The sequence below is a fragment of the Anomaloglossus baeobatrachus genome, chromosome 3, assembly GCF_048569485.1.
Source record: "Anomaloglossus baeobatrachus isolate aAnoBae1 chromosome 3, aAnoBae1.hap1, whole genome shotgun sequence".
Lineage (NCBI taxonomy): Eukaryota > Metazoa > Chordata > Amphibia > Anura > Aromobatidae > Anomaloglossus > Anomaloglossus baeobatrachus.
The window spans coordinates 403,503,085-403,525,693 of record NC_134355.1 but is presented as its reverse complement, the minus strand read 5'-3'; the positions used below and the strand labels follow the sequence as shown (position 1 = coordinate 403,525,693).

At 49.0% G+C, this 22,609-nt stretch overlaps 1 protein-coding gene across 20 annotated transcripts in view; it reads right to left on the bottom strand.

The window, feature by feature from the left end:
* DST (dystonin) overlaps positions 1-22,609 on the bottom strand; it is an 879,552-nt gene that overhangs the window by 736,608 nt on the left and 120,335 nt on the right. For 19 of the 20 annotated variants that reach the window (XM_075340287.1, XM_075340288.1, XM_075340270.1 and 16 more), the window contains exon 4: positions 594-801. In XM_075340287.1, the coding sequence (XP_075196402.1) occupies positions 594-801 (208 nt within the window). Of the gene's footprint in view, positions 1-593; positions 802-892; positions 979-22,609 lie in introns of those variants that run through there. The other variant, XM_075340282.1, reaches the window with a different exon arrangement.

Sequence of the window (22,609 nt, the reverse complement as noted above, 5' to 3'; positions counted from 1 at the left end):
GTCAGTGATGGTGCAGGGTGATCACTCTGTAGACACACATGGGACCCCATACACAGTCATCTCAGGGTGTGAGCCCCTTACTCTCTGCAGGGTCCAGCACTGCCGCCCCTAGACTCCTCATAGTCACATATGATACCCCAGTTTACCCCTAGTCAGTGATGGTGCAGGGTGACCCCACACACAGTCATCTCAGGGTGTGAGCCCCTTACTCTCTGCAGGGTCCAGCACTGCTGCCCCTAGGCTCCTCATAGTTACATATGATACCCCAGTTTACCCCTAGTCAGTGATGGTGCAGGGTGACCCCATACACTGTCATATCAGGGTGTGAGCCCCTTACTCTCTGTAGGGTCCAGCACTGCTGCCCCTAGGCTCCTCATAGTTACATATGATACCCCAGTTTACCCCTAGTCAGTGATGGTGCAGGGTGACCCCATACACAGTTATCTCAGGGTGTGAGCCCCTTACTCTCTGCAGGGTCCAGCACTGCTGCCCCTAGACTCCTCATAGTCACATATGATACCCCAGTTTACCCCTAGTCAGTGATGGTGCAGGGTGACCCCACACACAGTCATCTCAGGGTGTGAGCCCCTTACCCGCGATCCTGAGCACAGCCCTCTCCGCAGGGTCCAGCACTGCCGCCCCCGAGCTCTTCCTCTTGCACCTCTCGTGCCGGGGCAGGTTCCAGGGCAGGGTATCTCCAGGGGCAGGGGAAGCAGATCCTGACTTCTGACTGTAATCCTCATCATCAGAGAAGTCAGCCGAGGAGGACATGGAGCAGCGATAAGACGCGGTTCCCGAGCTCTGGGGAGAGAACATACAGAAGGTATAATACGCAGCCATCTAGCAGTGTGCCCAGCCTGGCATGTGCCCACACTGTGTCATCGCCACTCACCATGGTGTGACAGTCAGGAGGGCGATGACTGCTGAGAAATCATTTGCTCTTAGTGAGAGGATGGGCAACAGGAAACGATCCCAACAATCTAATGATCTGCTGTGCTGACCGGCCCAGCCACACAGAGCAGCCCAGCCTACTGTGCTCCCAGCATAGCGCCGCGCGCCCTCTGGCGGCCAGCAACAAGCGCTGCAGCCGGCTCCTGTGCCCAGCTCTGCCTCACCATGCCCTCACTATTCCCTATGCCCAGCTCTGCCTCACCATGCACTGCTGCTGTGCCCAGCTCTGCCTCACCATGCACTCACTGTTCCCTATGCCCAGCTCTGCCTCACCATGCACTGCTCCTGTGCCCAGCTCTGCCTCACCATGCACTGCTCCTGTGCCCAGCTCTGCCTCACCATGCACTGCTGCTGTGCCCAGCTCTGCCTCACCATGCACTCACTGTTCCCTATGCCCAGCTCTGCCTCACCATGCACTGCTGCTGTGCCCAGCTCTGCCTCACCATGCACTGCTCCTGTGCCCAGCTCTGCCTCACCATGCCCTCACTGTTCCCTATGCCCAGCTCTGCCTCACCATGCACTCACTGTTTCCTATGATAAGATCTACCTCACCATGCACTGTTCCCTATGCCCAGCTCTGCCTCACCATGCACTGTTCCCTATGCCCAGCTCTGCCTCACCATGCACTGTTCCCTATGCCCAGCTCTGCCTCACCATGCACTGCTGCTGTGCCCAGCTCTGCCTCACCATGCACTGCTGCTGTGCCCAGCTCTGCCTCACCATGCACTCACTGTTCCCTTGCCCAGATCTGGTTCTCACCATGCACTGTTCCCTATGCCCAGCTCTGCCTCACCATGCACTTACTGTTCCCTATGCCCAGATCTGGTTCTCACCATGCACTGTTCCCTATGCCCAGCTCTGCCTCACCATGTACTGCTCCTGTGCCCAGCTCTGCCTCACCATGCACTGCTGCTGTGCTCAGCTCTACCTCACCATGCACTGCTGCTGTGCTCAGCTCTGCCTCACCATGTACTGCTCCTATGCCCAGCTCTGCTTCACCATGTACTGCTCCTGTGCCCAGCTCTGCCTCACCATGTACTGCTGCTGTGCTCAGCTCTACCTCACCATGTACTGCTCCTGTGCCCAGCTCTGCCTCACCATGTACTGCTCCTGTGCCCAGCTCTGCTTCACCATGTACTGCTGCAGTGCCCAGCTCTTCCTCACCATGCACTGTTCCCTATGCCCAGCTCTGCCTCACCATGTACTGCTCCTGTGCCCAGCTCTCCCTCACCATGTACTGTTCCTGTGCCCAGCTCTGCTTCACCATGTACTGCTGCTGTGCCCAGCTCTGCCTCACCATGTACTGTTCCTGTGCCCAGCTCTGCTTCACCATGTACTGCTGCAGTGCCCAGCTCTTCCTCACCATGCACTGTTCCCTATGCCCAGCTCTGCCTCACCATGTACTGCTCCTGTGCCCAGCTCTCCCTCACCATGTACTGTTCCTGTGCCCAGCTCTGCTTCACCATGTACTGCTGCTGTGCCCAGCTCTGCCTCACCATGTACTGTTCCTGTGCCCAGCTCTGCCTCACCATGTACTGCTGCTGTGCCCAGCTCTGCCTCGCCATGTGCTGCTGCTGTGCTCAGCTCTACTTCACCATGTACTGCTGCTGTGCCCAGCTCTGCCTAACCATGTCCTGCTGCTGTGCCCAGCTCTGCCTCACCATGTCCTGCTGCTGTGCCCAGCTCTGCCTCACCATGTACTGATGCTGTGCTCAGCTCTACCTCATTATCTACTGTTCCTGTGCCCAGTTCTGCCTCACCATGTACTGATGCTGTGCTCAGCTCTACCTCACCATATACTGATACTGTGCCCAGCTCTGCCTCACCATGTACTGCTGCTGTGCTCAGCTCTGCCTCACCATGTACTGTTCCTGTGCTCAGCTCTACCTCACCATATACTGATGCTGTGCCCAGCTCTGCTTCACCATGTACTGCTGCTGTGCTCAGCTCTGCCTCACCATGTACTGTTCCTGTGCCCAGGTCTGCCTCACCATGTACTGCTCCTGTGCCTAGATCTGCCTCACTATGCACTGTTCCTGTGCCCAGCTCTGCCTCACCCTGAACTGCTCCTGTGCTCAGCTCTGTCTCACCATGTACTGCTGCTGTGCCCAGATCTGCTTCACCATGTACTGCTGCTGTGCCCAGCTCTGCTTCACCATGTACTGCTGCTGTGCCCGGCTCTGCTTCACCATGTACTGCTGCTGTGCCCCGCTCTGCCTCACCATGTACTGCTGCTGTTCCCAGCTCTGCCTCACCATGCACTGCTCCTGTACCCAGCTCTGCCTCGCCATGTGCTGCTGCTGTGCTCAGCTCTACTTCACCATGTACTGCTGCTGTGCCCAGCTCTGCCTCACTGTGTACTGCTGCTGTGCCCAGCTCTGCCTCACCATGTCCTGCTGCTGTGCCCAGATCTGCCTCACCATGTACTGCAGCTGGGCCCAGATCTGCCTCATCATGTACTGCTGCTGTGCCCAGCTCTGCCTCACCATGTACTGATGCTGTGCCCAGCTCTACCTCACCATGTACTGCTGCTGTGCCCAGCTCTACCTCAACATGTACTGCTGCTGTGCCCAGCTCTGCCTCACCATGTACTGATGCTGTGCCCAGCTCTTCCTCACCATGTACTGATGCTGTGCCCAGCTCTGCCTCACCATGTACTGCTGCTGTGCCCAGCTCTACCTCACCATGTACTGCTGCTGTGCCCAGCTCTACCTCACCATGTACTGCTGCTGTGCCCAGCTCTTCCTCACCATGTACTGATGCTGTGCCCAGCTCTGCCTCACCATGTACTGCTGCTGTGCCCAGCTCTACCTCACCATGTACTGCTGCTGTACTCAGCTCTGCCTCACCGTGTACTGCTGCTGTGCTCAGCTCTGCCTCACCATGTACTGCTGCTCTACCCAGCTCTGCCTCACCATGTACTGCTGCTGTGCTCAGCTCTGCCTCACCATGTACTGCTGCTGTGCTCAGCTCTGCTTCACCGTGTACTGCTGCTGTGCTCAGCTCTGCCTCACCGTGTACTGCTGCTGTGCTCAGCTCTTCCTCACCGTGTACTGCTGCTGTGCTCAGCTCTGCCTCACCATGTACTGCTGCTGTGCTCAGCTCTACTTCACCATATATTCCTGCTGTGCTCTGCTCTACATCACCATGTACTGCTACTGTGCCCAGCACTACCTCACCATGTACTGATGCTGTGCCAGCTCTGCCTCACCATGTGCAGGAGCCCACACTGGGGCTGGTGGCTTCCTGTGTGGATTGTTCAGGGCTCACATCCCTCGGAGATGCATGAATATCCTGTCTGCAGGCTCCGCACAATGTGGCTTCAGGCTCCACAGACCGTGTAAACAGAGTAGCTCCAGTAAACACATGCTTCATCCCACTTTATAGCCTCTGTCCTGGCATTGCTCCTCATTAAAATAAGCACATCTGCCTTTGGTCAAGAGCAGTGCCAGTACAGGAGGACATTTCTGGGCAGCCTGGCACGACACAGGGCACAACACAGGGAAGGATTTGATTTTACCCAGGAGCTATAACTATTTTATCAGATTATTCTGACACCTGTTAAGACTAACAAGACACAGAAGGAGCTGAGAATGAGGCGCAAAACTCAATGGAAACTGCACAAACATCTAATATTGCTATAAGGGCACCCAAAATATCCACAATGACAGTGCGTGATTGTCAAGAAAAGGTGTAATAATTAATATATTCAGAAATATTGGGATTATATTGCTTATATTTATAAGCCATGGGGCTGGTATACTGTATGTGACTGCTACTATGGCCCAAGAACTGTTGTGTCACTCCAATAACACAGCTACAATGGAGGGGAGGGGGCATGATTGCAAGTATCCCATTACAAACATTGATCCTGAGGACGACAATGGCGAACGGGGGAGGGGAGGATTAGTATAGACATGGGACATATATATATATAGATAGATAGATAGATAGATAGATAGATAGATAGATAGATAGTGGTAGAAGAATGAATGAGAGCAGTATCTTAGATATGTTTCCTTATTAATTGCCATTCTCCATGCTGTATATTTCTGTATAATCTAATGAATCAGTATGCACCGTCATGCTTCTCAGAGCAGAAGAATGGACATCCTGAGAAGGACTGACCTCACCGAGCATTACACACTGGTTTACTGTCATTCACACACCAACCTATAATTCTTTATGAGTAAAGGGCCGGAAAGACTAAGCAAATCTCATACCTAACATGATATCAGCAAGTTCTCTGACTTTTTTTGGATCATGTAACTATTGATAAGTTAATTGTTTAATATATCTTTACATAAACCGGGAAGCAGAACTGTAAACAAGTGAAGTAGCGATACATAGTTTTTATGAAAATGAATGCGAAAAAAACAACTGGCGTGTTCTTCAAGAGTATCCTGAGCAAACATCCTGTAAAACAAATAAAAATGACTCAGAATAAAGAACTATATTATAAAATAGGCTTCTGACAGCCAGAAATAAATTGTTAATCAACTCCTATATTTCGATAGTACTATCCACTGATTTTGCAGTTCTCATAGAGATGAATGGGGCAGCAGAAAACCAACGTAACCCATGCAGTTCCTACTCATTTTGTATAAGGATTCCCCAGCTCATCCATCCCTGTGGCCACCATCCAGCCTACCCATCCCTGTGGCCACCATCCAGCCTACCCATCCTTGTGGCCACCATCCAGCCTACCCATCCTTGTGGCCACCATCCAGCCTACCCATCCCTGTGGCCACCATCCAGCCTACCCATCCTTGTGGCCACCATCCAGCCTACCCATCCTTGTGGCCACCATCCAGCCTACCCATCCCTGTGGCCACCATCCAGCCTACCCATCCTTGTGGCCACCATCCAGCCCACCCATCCCTGTGGCCACCATCCAGCCCACCCATCCCTGTGGTCACCATCCAGCCTACCCATCCCTGTGGCCACCATCCAGCCCACCCGTCCCTGTGGCCACCATCCAGCCCACCCGTCCCTGTGGCCACCATCCAGCCCACCCATCCCTGTGGCCACCATCCAGCCCACCCATCCCTGTGGCCACCATCCAGCCCTTCACCACCAGTCTCAATCTGAATTGTGCTACTTGGTCCATGGGTCAAGGATTTGAATTTGGTCTTGGCCTCTTAAAGAGAATCTCAGTAGGACCAACCCACCTAAGCCGTGTATAAAGAAATGTAGATAATAAAAAGCTGAATAAATGAATACCTTGATATTCGATGTTTTATTCCAGACAAATCCATGTTTTCCTTATATGTACGGTATATGAGTTGTTCCAGGCTATGGGCCAGACACTGATCTTACTGAGAATCGGCCTCCAGGGCTTATATTAAATAAAAGGGATATAACCAGTGTGAAACATGTGACTTACACAGAACAGTAGACCTTTATCTGTTTACAAACACATAAGCAGCTGCAGCTCTCACAGCTCTGCTGCATTGTAACAATATCACAACACTGTCTGCCTGTCTGGTAGAAGCGAAGAGGAATCGGCTGATGTGTCAGTTATAATCACACACAGCTCTGCAGTGGATAGTGATGAGTGAGCATTACCATGCTTGGGTGCTCGGTACGCGTTAAGAGTAGTTGGGGGACTTGAAGATTATTCTGGAAGATTTCCAAGATTTCCAAGAAAAAAAGTAAATGAGTCTCCCATTGACTTCCATTATACTTGGTACTAGAGTAGCACTCATCCCAGCGTCCAACTGCTCTTAACGCATACCGGGCACCCAAGCATGGTGGTGCTCCCTTATCACTACTAGTGGGATAAAGGGAGCATAGAGTAGCCATTACAGATCACACTGGTATCGTCCCTTTTACTTAATATAAGCTCTGGAGGCTGATTCTCAGACAGATCTGTGTCCTGCCCATATCGCGGGCGGGGAGGAGGGTGTCAGCACACTACGCTCACCCCTTCTGCTCGGGTCCGGCGGCTGCTGCTCAGTGGTGGCTCGAGCTGTGGGCCGGATCCCGGGGGGTTCTCGAGCGGCACTCCTCGCCCGTGAGTGAAAGGGAGTTTGTTGGGTGTGGGGATGATTATTGTCCGTGACGCCACCCACGGTTGTGGTGATTTCACCACCGCTGCTCAATATGGGGATCTCGGGGATGGTGATGCGGAGCAGCCAGGTGTTGTGTTGCCCCTCCGTGGGTAGGGGTTGGTGATCCCGGGGCCCGGTGATGGTGAGGGAGGTGCAGGGCCTGGTGGGCGCAGGGACGTGGGGGCAGCGCTGTGCCTTGCGGCACTGTGGTACTCACTCAGCCTGAGACGTTGACACAGTTTTACGGTAAACCACACGGCTGGAAAGACGGTTCCCACGGACGGCTGCACTTGCTCTCCCAGTAGGTGACGGTGATGTCCCTTTTCCTTGCACCTTTGTTTCTGTGTTGGTAGCGATGGATTCCCACCGGTAACCCGCTCCCCGGCTTCAAGCTGGACCGGAGGAGCTCTACTCTTTGCCCGCAGGCGCTGGCCCTGAGAAACTGGTGCCTTGGCGGTGGCGGTGTCTCTCCTACTCTGGTTGGGCTGTTGCCTTCAATCGGGACTTGGTTGTTGGGGGATCTACGTCCCCTTCACTGACGGATTTGGCAAATTATGGCGACTCCTAGCCTTGCCAGGGTCCGAGAGGCCCCTGCCCTGGTGCTGACTGTCCTTCGGTACACTGCTCCAGACCGCCGGGCCACTACCCGTCCGCGGTCCTTCCAGGAACTTTCAAACGGTCCCCCTCCAGACAGTCACCGCCGTTGCTGACCTTGCTGACCTGTCCTGCACACAGCTGGACTACTTCAGGCTTTCTTTCTGTCACCACTCTTGCTTTCCTCCTTTACCACTTTACTTCTTTCTACTTTCACTTCCTTAAAGGGAACCTGTCAGCAGAAATGTCCCCTAAAACCTAACAGATTCCCCCTCTGCAGCTCCTGGGCTGCATTCTATAAAGGTCCCTGTTATGATTGTGCCCACTTTCTGACCGAAAAAAAGTGTTTATAAAGTTGTACCTTTTTGGCTTCTGATTCTGTAAATCCGTCACGGGGGCGGGTTGCCTGATGGCCGTTATTCTGCCCCCTGGTCCTGTATGCCGCCCCCATCGCTGATTTCAATACTTCTGGACACCGCCCATTGCTCCAGCCATCCCCGCGCATGCCCAGTGCCCATCTCTCGGGGATGAGCACTGTGCCCAGTGTCACCGCTGGTGACGTGCACGCAGGGTTAAGATTATGGGCGGTGCTGTGATGTTTATTCCTAAGCAACCGCCCATAATCGCGGGACCGCGCTTTCCCCCTCGGCCTGCTTCTTTCTGCGCAAGCGCGCTGCTGCTGACCTCACTTCGCCTCCTTCCCATCTTGCCCCGAGGCAGGAAATAGATGGGAAGAGCGCGGAGCAGTGACTACACCGAAAGCGCGGTCCCGCGATTATGGGCGGTTGCTTAGGAATAAACATCACAGCACCGCCCATAATCTTAACCCTGCGTGCACGTGACGCTGGGCACAGTGCTCATCCCCGAGAGATGGGCACTGGGCATGCGCGGGGATGGCTGGAGCAGTGGGCGGCGTCCAGAAGTATTGAAATCAGCGATGGGGGCGGCATACAGGACCAGGGGGCAGAATAACGGCCATCAGGCAGCCCGCCCCCGTGACGGATTTACAGAATCAGAAGCCAAAAAGGTACAACTTTATAAACACTTTTTTTCGGTCAGAAAGTGGGCACAATCATAACAGGGACCTTTATAGAATGCAGCCCAGGAGCTGCAGAGGGGGAATCTGTTAGGTTTTAGGGGACATTTCTGCTGACAGGTTCCCTTTAACTCCTCTTAGCTGTTTACTCAAGCCCTGCCTGGGCTACTCTCCTGTTCACTCCTTCATGTCCCTCACTGGACTGCCTGGTTTCTCCCGCCTTCAGAGCTGTGAACTCCTCGGTGGGCGGAGCCAACCGCCTGGCCCACCCCCTGGTGTGAATCATCAGCCTCTGGAGGAAGGCAACAAGGATTTTTGGTTAGCTTTGGTGTTCCTAACTGGGATGTAGGGTGTGGTGGTGTGATGACCTGTGTCCCCTGGCTTGCCCAGGGCGACACATTCCCCCTTAGCAAAATGCAGACCGTCCGCGGGCTGCCGTCCAACACCGGTTTTATTTTTCTGTAAAAGATAACATGGTAAAATAACATATATACATTTTTAATGAATCTTCCCATAACGGGAGGCACATTTCTTTAACGTTGCAAACGGTTTACGGTTACGGTTTCCGCTCTCTCCCACCCAAGCAACCTGGCCCTGATGCTGCCCCTAAAGCCCAGGCAGCATCCCTTGACCCACAGTCCAGCACAATTTACCCGAGCGGGATCTGTCCTTTCCCTCCAGAGGGTAGCCACCGGTTCCTTTGGTGGCTGGGCACCAGCCTGCTCTGCTGAGGGCCCTCCCTCCAACCTGCCTCTCCGGAGGCGGCATTGCGGAAAACGGTAACGGCAAACAACTTATTTACAAGCCACTTAACGTTTGTGGTTGCCCTGCAAGTTCACGGGCTTGTCCATGGAAAGTCCTCCATGCAAAACTTTTCAAACGGTCCCCACGGGGACAACGGTGTCGGCTCCGGCCGGTTGCAAATCACTTTTGACAATCAGGTGAGGTACTCGGTATCATCATTCATCATTTTCAACTTTTTCAAACTTTTCAACTTCAACAAAATGGTGGTCCCAACGGGGACGGTGCAGCGGGCATCCGCTGCCCTACTGGGTATTTTCGTCCTCCTCACCCGGCTCAGGGTGGAAGGACACGGGCACCAGCCCCTCCAGTGCATAGCAAGCACGGCGTGGAAGGGCCGCCCGATACCCGTTGCCCCCGGTTCGGGGAATATAAGTGGCCTCCATGCCAGGCAGGGCAACGACCCCCTCCTCTTCTTCTGACACAGGCTCAGTGTCAGGCCCGGAGTCGCTATCTTCTGCCCCCGCCGCAGTCACAGAGGGAGGCACACCCGACGGGCCAGGTGCGGTGCAGCACGCGAGTGAGTAGGACGGAGGTAACACAGGAGCCAGGGGCAGACCGGGTCCCTCAGCCGCAGCGGCCGGTCCCTCGGGGACACAGGGGCGTGGGTCACTCTCCAGCTCCTCCATCACGGCCTCCACTCCATACACCCGTGCCACAGCAACTAGCGCCTCCACCTCCGCGGCCCACTGCTCCATCAGCCCGCCGATCTGACTCCGATAGTGACGGCAGATCTCCGCCGCCCGGGCCCTCAGCCATGCCGCTGTTCCAGACACCAGCTCGGTAGTCTCTGCAGAACTAGGTGGGGCGGACATTTCCTGTTAGGGTCGGTGGACCGGGGGGGTCCCAGTGTGTTTGCTGCACCGCCACACTCACATGCGTCCAGCCGCCATCGCGTGTCCCTTAGCTCTTTCCGGCCCCTCCTCTCTCGGGGCGGGGTTTCGGCCTTCGCGCCTCTGTTACTCGAGAAGACGCTCGAGCGGGAACTTTTCGCGCCAAAGATGGCGGCTTCTGAAATTTTCCTGCCGGATATCTCCGGCGGTAACAAGGCGCACCTCTACCAAACGGCAGAGAGGTAAGATCCTGTTCGTGACGCCAAGTTATCGCGGGCGGGGAGGAGGGTGTCAGCACACTACGCTCACCCCTTCTGCTCGGGTCCGGCGGCTGCTGCTCAGTGGTGGCTCGAGCTGTGGACCGGATCCCGGGGGGTTCTCGAGCGGCACTCCTCGCCCGTGAGTGAAAGGGGGTTGTTGGGTGTGGGAATAGTTTATTGTCCGTGACGCCACCCACGGTTGTGGTGATTTCACCACCGCTGCTCAATATGGGGATCCCGGGGATGGTGATGCGGAGCAGCCAGGTGTTGTGTTGCCCCTCTGTGGGTAGGGGTTGGTGATCCCGGGGCCCGGTGATGGTGAGGGAGGTGCAGGGCCTGGTGGGCGCAGGGACGTGGGGGCAGCGCTGTGCCTTGCGGCACTGTGGTACTCACTCAGCCTGAGACGTTGACACAGTTTTACGGTAAACCACACGGCTGGAAAGACGGTTCCCACGGACGGCTGCACTTGCTCTCCCAGTAGGTGACGGTGATGTCCCTTTTCCTTGCACCTTTGTTTCTGTGTTGGTAGCGATGGATTCCCACCGGTAACCCGCTCCCCGGCTTCAAGCTGGACCGGAGGAGCTCTACTCTTTGCCCGCAGGCGCTGGCCCTGAGAGACTGGTGCCTTGGCGGTGGCGGTGTCTCTCCTACTCTGGTTGGGCTGTTGCCTTCAATCGGGACTTGGTTGTTGGGGGATCTACGTCCCCTTCACTGACGGATTTGGCAAATTATGGCGACTCCTAGCCTTGCCAGGGTCCGAGAGGCCCCTGCCCTGGTGCTGACTGTCCTTCGGTACACTGCTCCAGACCGCCGGGCCACTACCCGTCCGCGGTCCTTCCAGGAACTTCCAAACGGTCCCCCTCCAGACAGTCACCGCCGTTGCTGACCTTGCTGACCTGTCCTGCACACAGCTGGACTACTTCAGGCTTTCTTTCTGTCACCACTCTTGCTTTCCTCCTTTACCACTTTACTTCTTTCTACTTTCACTTCCTTAACTCCTCTTAGCTGTTTACTCAAGCCCTGCCTGGGCTACTCTCCTGTTCACTCCTTCATGTCCCTCACTGGACTGCCTGGTTTCTCCCGCCTCCAGAGCTGTGAACTCCTCGGTGGGCGGAGCCAACCGCCTGGCCCACCCCCTGGTGTGAATCATCAGCCTCTGGAGGAAGGCAACAAGGTTTTGTGGTTAGCTTTGGTGTTCCTAACTGGGATGTAGGGTGTGGTGGTGTGATGACCTGTGTCCCCTGGCTTGCCCAGGGCGACACACCCATAGCCTGGATTGGCTTATATATTTATAAGAAAAACATGGAATTCTCTGGAATAAAACATCACATGGTAGATATCATGCTATCATTTTATTCAGCTTCCTATGACCTACATACCCATATGGACGGCTTAGGAGTGACAATCCTACTGGCACATTCCATTTAAGGCTGCTTTCACACTACTTTTTTTAACATGCGTCCTGAACGGTTTTTTAACGCAAAAACGGATCTAGTGCAAATGCGTTTTCATTTCAATGCATTTGCAATGGACTCGCGTCAACATGCGTTCACCTGCGTTTGTGTGCGTTATAGTGAGGATCCAATGAGTTGCAGTTTTTTTACATTTTTCAAAAACACTACTTGTAGCGTTTTTGAGCTGCGTCCAAATACTGCAAATTGCTGGATCCTGACTATACTGCACGCAAACGCATGTGAACGCTGGCTAGCTGATAGGATCCTGCTTGCTCTACTGAGCATGCACAGAAACCAGCCTCGGGTGATCAGGCCCTCTCTCCCCCTCCCTCTCTGTCTCTCTCCCCCTCCCTCTCTCCCCCTCCCTCTCTGTCTCTCTCTCCCTCCCTCCCTCCCCCTCCCTCTCTGTCTCTCTCCCCCTCCCTCTCTCCCCCTCCCTCTCTGTCTCTCTCCCCCTCCCTCTCTCCCCCTCCCTCTCTGTCTCTCTCCCCCTCCCTCTCTCCCCCTCCCTCTCTGTCTCTCTCCGCCTCCCTCTCTCCCCCTCCCTCTCTGTCTCTCTCCCCCTCCCTCTCTCCCCCTCCCTCTCTGTCTCTCTCCCCCTCCCCCTCTCCCCCTCCCTCTCTGACTCTCTCCCCCTCCCGCTCTCCCTCTCCCCCGCCTGAGACCTGCGGACACTCATAACCAAGGTAAATATCAGGTAACCAAGCAAAGCGCTTCTCTTAGTTACCCGATGTTTACGCTGGTTACGTGTGCAGGGAGCAGGCAGCCCAGCTCCTAGCAGCTGCGGATGCTCGTAACCAAGGTAAATATCGGGTATCCAAGCAAGTTACCCGATGTTTACCTTGGTTATGAGCCTCCACAGCTGTCAGAAGCGGGCTCCCAGTCTATCACTCCTGATCACATGACTCCAATGCCCGCCCATAAACTTAAAGTGACAGGATCCTGCAAAATAACACATGCGTTTGCATGCGTTTTTTTGCTGTAAAAGCAGGATCCGCTTTTACAGCAAAAAACGTTCATGACGCATGTTAAAAAAAGTAGTGTGAAAGCAGCCTAAGGGACCAATCTCCGCTTATTGCCTCTGACATTGGTTAATGCCCTAGTTCCCCAGCTTATTAAGAACCCTTACCTGTTGCCCATTACCTCCTGTTTGTGCCTACTTATGCTAAGGTTTTTCTCCAACTTGGTTTTGATCTGGCTCGTGATTATGCTTTCTTATGTGTCATCACTCCTGACCTCTACCTGACCACTCCTTAAAGGGAATCTGTCACCATGTTTTTGCTCCCCCATCTGAGAGCAGCATAATGTAGAAACAGAGACCCTGATTCTGGTGATGTGTCACTTATTGAGCTGTTTGTTATCATTTTGATAAAATCAATATTTTATTTGCTGCAGATCTAGCAGTTATACAGAGCTCAAGAATGTGCTGGACTATCTGACATCAGGCCAAGTAGTCCTCTAATGATAATTTCCTGCTGATTAAAGTATTTTTAATAAATCTATGCTAAACATCCCATTATGTGAAAAATTGCTGGAATCAGGATCTCTGCTCCTATGTTATGCTGCTCTCAGATTAGGTGGCAAAAACCTGGTGACAGATTCCCTTTAAGATCAATATATGACCTGCTCACATGTACTGTCTGACTAAACTTCATGCCCACTCCCTTGGTATCTGGTGACTTCTACTGTTATACTCACTAGCTGTTGCTAATACAGACTATTCCAGAGGTAACAACCTAGGGATGATTCCTTGAGGGAAAATCCATAAATATTGCCAGGTTTAAGAATGCATAATCCCTAAGACTCCGATCTCGTTTGCACTCCTGTTGGTCATGTTACGCTGTGGATGTGCTGTTGAGGAAGCACAGAGGCCTTAGGATCTTCGTACCAGTAGTGATGGGCGGACCTGGACTGTAAAAGTCTGGATCTATGCGGTTTCAAACGTACCCGAGTACGTGCATATGGATTAGTGATGATGAGCAGACCCGGAAGTGGAATGAGCAGCTGCGGGAGCAGTTACACCCGCGCCGGAGACACTAAGTATGAAGCGCCCTCTACAATTTCCCTATCTCTTCTATCACCATTGTTACATGCTGAATTCTGGTTCCCATACACTTATATGGGGACCGGCGTATGGCCAGATATCTGGGATCAATTCAAGGCCGGTACCAGATATTTTTTAATACGATTAGATCCACCAGTTTCAGTTATCTGCAACTCTGCCCATCACTTCATATTAGTTAGTGATGGGACTTCATGGTCCTGTGGGTAGGTGCCAAATGATTAATAAAAAAAAAAATATACCAAAAGTTGGAAAAAGCTGTATTTCACCACAAATGTCAAGATTTTTCAGCAAAAATAATAGACGTTAAGAAAGATGATGTCTCACAATGCCCCAAGTAACTTCTATATTATTATTTTTAAATAAATATTTACTGATGTAACAGAACAAGGCGAGGAATACAAACTGGAGTCACTGTACTTGTTCATCTCGGGGCCCAGTCAGTATATGGAATTAGTGTTGAGCGAGTAGTTAACTATTCGTACTCGCTATACTGTTAGCGAATACTGTCCACTACTCGCATATATGTTATGAGTAGCGGGCGCAATATAAGTAAATGGGAAATACTCACTAACTAAGGCTGGAAACACACTTATGCGTGTAAAATCGGTCCGAGTTGCATGATAAAAAGTGAGACGATTTCAGTTCACGTTATGATCAGTGTGCAATGCAACTGCACTGCGAACCTGTGATTTTTCTCATGATTGCAGTACGTGTGCAATGCGTGTGTAATGCGTATGGGATCCGTTTTTACTATGTCATCTGCTATTCCGCTCTGCTACATGGCCGCTGACAGCAGCCACAGACAGAGCCATGTAGCAGAGCTGAATGGCCGCTGACAGCAGACACAGACAGAGCCGCACAATCAGAATGAAGTCGGATGAACTTCACCCGACTTCATTGTCATCCTGCGGCTGTGTCTGTGTGGCATGGCCCCTGATTTTCGGTCACCGGTGAAGGTCTCGCCGGTGACCGCAAATTCCCTGAGTGACCACAGTGAGCCGCGCGATCAGCGGTTACCCGCGGCCACAGCAAAAGTCCTCCCGCTGAGATCTGTGGCCACGGGTAACCTCAGTGACGGCACCGCTGATAGCGCGACTCACTTCAGTCGCTGCGGGGAGCTCACAGTCGTGGTCTGTGACTGCTCTCTCTCAGCTTCCGATGTAGCAGAGCTCATAGCGTCGAGGGACCTCTTTGGATTACGTCGGACATGGAAGGGTATTTGGGGACTTGAATAAAGTGGTGAAAGAGGGTTGGTTTTTTTTTGTTATTTATTTCAAATAAAGGATTTTTTGGTGTATGTCTTCATTTTCTTAAACTTACAGGTCAATCATGGAAGGTATCTTGGGGAGATGCCTGCCATGATTAATCTAGGACTTAGTGGCAGCTATAGGCAGCTGCCATTAACTCCTTATTACCTCGATTGCCACCGCACCAGGGCAATTCGGGATGGCCGGATACAGTCCCGGGACTGTCGCATCTAATGGATGCGGCTATTCCGGGCGGCTGCTGGCTGATATTGTTAGGGTGGTTGGCTTCCTATAACATGGGGTTCCCATCCTGACAATACTAGCTTTCAGCCGTGTGGCTTTACCCAGGCTGGTATTAAAATTGGGGGGAACCGGACGCCGTTTTTTTTAAATTATTTATTTATTTATTTTACTGCATGATATAGACCCGCCCACCGGCAGCTGTGATTGGTTGCAGTGAGACAGCTGTCACTCATCGTGGGGGCGTGTCTGACTGCAACCAATCATAGGCGCCAGTGGCCGGGCAAAGCAGGGAATACGGGATTGAATAATGAGTGGCCGGCTTTTTCAAAAGAGGAGAAGCCGTTGGAGCAGTGTGAACGCCGTGCAGCGCTGCGCCGGTGACCGTGGATCGGTGAGTATCAGAGAGGGGAGGAGAGGGAGAGACAGAGATATAAACAGAGAGAGAGACCAACCGACAGAGAGAGAATAGAGACCAAGAGGGAGAGACCGACTGACAGAGATAGAGATTGACCGACATTGTGAGACCTCACTCATTTCCAGTGTTTTGTGAAACATGCAATAAATAAATTTAGAATAACGAATGTCACTAGGATGGTGTGAATGTTGGTCCCTGTGATTTACCCGCTCCCATAGAGTTGCATTGGAGAGAGTCGCGCAAGAAACTCTCCAAAACGCAGTATGCTGCGATTTTTTTCTCAGTCCGATTTTTGGACTGAGAAAAAAATAGCAGATGGGAGCTGCCTCATTGATTAACATGTGTCCGAGTGCAATGTGAGAACTTCTCGCATTGCACTACTGCGAGAAAATCGCAAGTGAGAAGCCAGCCTTACCCGTACTTTTCGTGTGAGTACCGAATAAGTACGGCTTTCGGGTTCCTCGCTACTTAGCGAGTATTTCCAATTGACTTACATTGTGCCCGCTACTCAAAACTTATATGCGAGTAGTGGACAGTACTCGCTAACAGCATAGCGAGTATGAATAGTTAACTACTCGCTCATCACTATATGTAATAGATATATCCTGTGTGTATATATATATATATATATATATATATATATATATATATATATATATATATATATATATAGTTAGGTTTTATTTATACAAACAATGATTATCTTTTGCTAGTGTAAAATGCAGAGAAGGCTATGTGCTAAATATTTGGTCCACTCCCATGGGATGACCATGTAGAAGTGTCTGGCGCTGCTGTCATAGGGCTCCAGATAATAAAACAACAAAGGATCACAGGACTTTCACATGTCAACTCCAATTTACTTCACAGAACCGATAACTTCAAGGATATATGGAAGCGGCTCTAGTCACAAAATGATGCACTCTACACCTTCAGGCTTGTCTCTGCTGAAACACAATGCTTAATGTGACAATATTCTGTATGATTGATATCCAGCACTGAAGAATTGGTGTATATATTGCAATATATTATTTCCTGCAGTAAACTATTAGCATGGCATCTTGTGCACACAGTTTGTCCTTGTACACATGACAATGGCTTGTTTCTGAGACTGTTTGTCAAGAGTCATGGATGTCTCCAAGCAATGTCAAACAATGCTTTACTAGTGAAAGTCTAACCATACTGTATTACGCGCTACATTACAGAATGACATTAAACACTATAATGTGTGTAGAATTATTAGACAATTCATATTTTTGATGATCAGTTTAATTGATCCAACTACATTGCTGTCACATCTATCTATGGTTACATATTCTATTACAGAGGAACGTAGAAAATGTATGCGAAAAATGGAAATCTAAAAAACAACTGATGGCAAAGACCTGGTGAAAACAAAACCCAAGTATATTATTTTGTTAAAGGTCAATAAACCTGAAGATTTAAGAAAGGCATAGTGAACTCTGTCTTTCTTCGAAGAATATCTATGTGTGCAGAATTATTGGGCAATTATTACCATGCAGAATGATTATACAACCTAATAAAAAATGTAAACTGTCCCATCTCTATTGTGTATTTTCATCTGATAATAATACCCAAACAGTTCACAATATATAATACATTTATGCATGGAGGTGTATATAGGAGAAAGGGTTTTTTTTGCTGCGCTCACACCACACTGCTCGATTATATTAGATTTATGTCTTTTTTATTCTATAGTAAGCACAGGTCAATGCGTTTCGAGGGACACAGCCCTCTTCATCACGAAAACAAGCCAAAAGAACATAAATATATTATAAAAATGATATTTATGTTCTTTTGGCTTGTTGTCCTGATGAAGAAGGCTGCGTCCCTCGAAACGCGTTGACTTGCGCCTACAATAGCATAAAAAAGACATAAATTTAATACAATCGAGCAGTGTGGTGTGAGAGGGGCGAAAAAAACCCTTTCTTCTATACACCTCCATGCATTATCCTCGGGGAGGTGCAGCATAGCACTTCATATTCGGCTAAAAGAGGGTTGTGACTTTCACAACTGCTATAGGTGAGTGATTCTGACATCTACACTTAAGTGTATTACCGGTTAAGACCCTATTGCGCGTTTTTCTTCTGCAGTGTTGTTTCATTATAATACATTTATGACATTGTAAATTTTCTTATCAGTGACCAATATAGCCCTCTTTTTTTTCCATAACAGTGATAGGCTTTCAATCCATGGACTCTGTATGTTTCTTAATTTGTTGATGATCAACTTTTTGGGCAGCGCCAAATACAGCGTCCCAGACACAGATCAGAGAGGTGACTGATTTCCGTCACTGTAAATCTCCTGTGTAAGAAAGGCTCACAAGCTCCCAATAGGGTTATTGTCAGGTGAAGAAGGGGCCATGTCATTATTCTTTCATTTTTTTTATCCCTTCACTCCAGGCGATTTTTCGTTTTTATTTTTTCATCCCTTTTTACCAAGATTCAAAACTTTTTATTTTTCCGTCACATAGCCGTATCAGCGCTTGTTTTTTGTGGGATGAGTTGTATTTTGAATGAAACAGCTAATTTTACCATATATTGTACTGGAAAACAAGAAAAAAATTCCAAACGTGGTAAATTTGCAAAAAAGTGCAATTCCACAGATTTTTATTTTTATTTGCTATGTTCACTGACCTGGCAATATGATTCTCCATGACAGTGCGAGTATGTAGATACCAAACATGTCTAGTTTTTTTTTTTAATTTAAATGGTAATAAAAATTCAGAAATTTGTAAACAAATCAAAATACAAAAAACATTTGCTTTTATCGGCTTTTTTCAAGAACCGTTACGGCAGTTCTCATTTTTCGGGATCTGGAGCTGTGTGATGGCTTGTTTCTTTGTGCCCTGAGCTCATACCTCCCAACCATCCCGGATTCTGCAGGACTGTCCCGATTTGAGGGCTCTCTCCCTCAGTCCGCAGCTCACAGCTGTTGTCCCGACTCCTCCCCCTCAGTGCAGTGAATAAATTCAATAAAATTCACATCTGCTCTGGTTTACCAGGATTCAAACTCGTGAACCCATTGTCCATAGGCAGCAGCTCTATTACTGAGCTACTGCCTGTATTGAAAAACATAGGAAGATTTGACCTCTGTATTGCAGAAGAGAAACCATAAGCAGATTATTCAGCTACAAAGATAGCTAGCTAGATAGATAGATAGATGATACATGATAGATAGATAGATAGATATGATCCTCCCCACGCTCAGCTGCAGCCGAGCCGCTCGGATCTGGGCTCGTTGGTGGGTGGCTCAAGCGCCTCCGGACCCGGGGTCACTTCACTCTGAAAGGATGCTGGCGCTATGTAGGGGTTAGGTTTACGGCTGGGGCCGCGGTTTTTAGTTAAGTTCGTGACGCCACCCACGGGCTGTGGTGAATGTGGACACCACCGCTGCTGTTTACTAGGCACCCCGGGGGAGATGTTGCGCAGCAAAGTTGTTAACCCCTCCGTGGGCAGGAGTGATGGCCCCGGGACCCGATTGGGATGGTATGTCGGTGCTTGGCGGTGCAGGGCGGTGCGTGGCCCGAGGGCACAGTTGTACTCACTATGATTGATGCACAAAAGTCTCTGGTAAACCAAGATGATGGTGATCGGTGCCCGCAGCCGGCTGCGTTTGGTTCCCCCTACTCGGGTTGGTGGTCTTTGCCTTTCTCCTGCACCGTGTAGTGTGTATGTAGACTGCCTTCGCTTCAGCGACAGGAGTCCACTCCCCGGCGGTATGTGTGTCAGGAAAGCCCGTTTGCCCAAAGACGCTGGCTTGTGGGATCTCTCTGCCTGTGCGGTGGCTTTCTATCCCCCTCGGTGGGCTGTTGTCTTCAGTCGGGACTTGGGTGAGAAAGGACCTATAGTCCAGACCTCAATCAGTGAATTAACTCAGTCCAGGGCTTCTGGACCTTGTTTCAGGGTCTGAGTACCCCCCTGTGTGCTCCAGTTTCCAGTCAGTTCCCTGGGTCGATACCGGCGAGCTACTACCCTGTCCCGGTCCACCACGGTTCCACCTGGCCGTCTTCCCGGCTCCTGCAGGCTAAGGCCACCGTCTGCCTCCTAGCCGAGGTACCAGGGCTACGACTCTGGCACCTGTCAGTTCTCGCTGCAGACCTGTCACCACAGGCCTGCTGCACTCTCCTTCACTCCTCAACTCCACTCACTACCGACTACTCACTGAACTGTTTTTGTGTTTCCTGCCTCAGGCCCTCCGAAGTCCTCGGTGGGCGTACCAACCGCCTGGCTCCGCCCCCCTGGTGTGTCCATTAAGCTCTGAGGAAGGTGACTAGGGTTTTAAGGGTGGCTGATGACACCTTTTTAGGGGAAGGGTGTTATGCAAGGGCCTACCTGTGACTACCTGGCTAGTCCAGGGCATCACAGATACATGATAGATATATAATAAATAGATAGTAGACAGAGGGATAGATATATAATAGATAGATAGATACACAGATAATAGATAGATGCATGATGGATATATAATAGATAGATAATAGCCTAGCCAGAGGGAAAGATATATAATAGATACATGATATATAGATAGATAGATAGATGGATAGATAGATGCATGAATAGATGGATGGATAGATACATGGATGCTAGATAGATACATGATAGATAGAAGGATAGATAGATATATAAATAAATAGATCCGTGATAGATAGATAATAGATAGATACATACATGATAGCTAGATGATAGATAGATGATACATGGTAGATAGATAGATGCATGATGGATATATAATAGATAGATAATAGCCTAGCCAGAGGGATAGATATATAATAGATACATGATAGATAGATGCATGAATAGATGGATGGATAGATACATGTATGGAGAGATAGATACATGATAGATAGATAAATAGATACATGATAGATAGAGGGATAGATAGATAGATACATGATAGATAGATAGACAGATAGATAGATAGATAGGAAGATAGATATATAGGTAGATAGATAGATAAATAGATATATAGATAAATATATAAATAGATATATAGATAGATATATAAATAGATCATTGATAGATAGATAGATAATAGACAGAGGGATAGATACAAAATAGATAGATAGATAGATAGATAGATAGATAGATAGACGGAGAAACAGACAGACAGACAGATACTGCATCTCTTAATAGGTGAAGGAAAAAGTCAAATTCATTTGTTCCCATAAAACTACTACCTATAAAGAAATGAGAAAAAAATAGATATATATATAAAAGATACATGATAGATATATAATAAATAGATAGTAAACAGAGGATAGATATATAATAGATAGATAGATACATGGATAGATAGATACATAGATAAAAAGATACGTGATACATACATGATAGATAGAAGGATAGATAGATACATAGATAAATAGATACGTGATACATACATGATAGATAGATAGATAGATGATAGATAGATAGATAGATAGATAGATGATACATGGTAGATAGATAGATACACAGATAATAGATAGATAATAGCCTAGCCAGAGGGATAGATATATAATAGATACATGATAGATAGATGCATGAATAGATGGATGGATAGATAGATAGATAGATACATGGATGATAGATAGATACATGATAGATAGAAAGATAGATACATAGATATGTGATAGATACATACATGATAGATAGATGATACATGGTAGATAGATAGATACATAGATAATAGATAGATGCATGATGGATATATAATAGATAGATAATAACCTAGCCAGAGGGATAGATATATAATAGATACATGATAGATGAATAGATAGATTCAAACCAACAACGTTCAAACATATATCCAGCAGCCCTTCTAGTTTTCTAGCTGTTGAACCACTAGGAATGATGATGTGAGAGCGAGGATTTTTTTATAGATGAACCTACAATACAGCCTCTGATTACACAGCAGATTGCACAGGACATAGATCTCCATTGTACAGAGCAGCATCTGTGTTCTAGGGGGAGAGGAAAAGAGTTTTTTTTTTCTTCTAATAAAATTACTAAAAATAATTAAAAAAAAAATAAATTAGAATAATGTAATTTTATTACACTTTTTAAAAAAATAATAAACATCACAAATCAGCAAATAACATGGACATATTTGGTGTCCCTGTAATCGTAACGACCCGCACAACACAGTGATCAGAATATTGATGGGAATCGGTAAATGGCCCGCAAAAAATGGTGCAATTTATTATTTTTCTTTATTAAAACCCATAAAAAATGTAATAAAAATGTATTGTTGAGGCCGTGTTCACACGTAGCATAAATGCTGCCTTTTTTCTGCAGGTGTCCGAACTACACGACGCAATTACATTCTTCTCTGATTATTGCATGTCTGCGGTATTTTTTTATGCATTGTCCCCTTTATTTGATACATGTTTGTTGCAGATGTGAATCCTAAAGCTTATAAAGAAAAACAACACTAAAACCGCACAGTTCAGCAGCATCTTTAGACGCAAAAGGGGGTGGAATTTCATGACGTCTCATCCACTTTGGCCTGGACATTTAGTCCATGTTCACATGTAGTTTAAATGCTGCATTTTTTTCTGCAGTTTTTTTTGCACATTTAGGCTATGTGCGCACGTTGCGTACAGTTCACTGCAGAAATTTCTGCAGCGATCTGAAGAGCACATGTGCGCTTTAAATC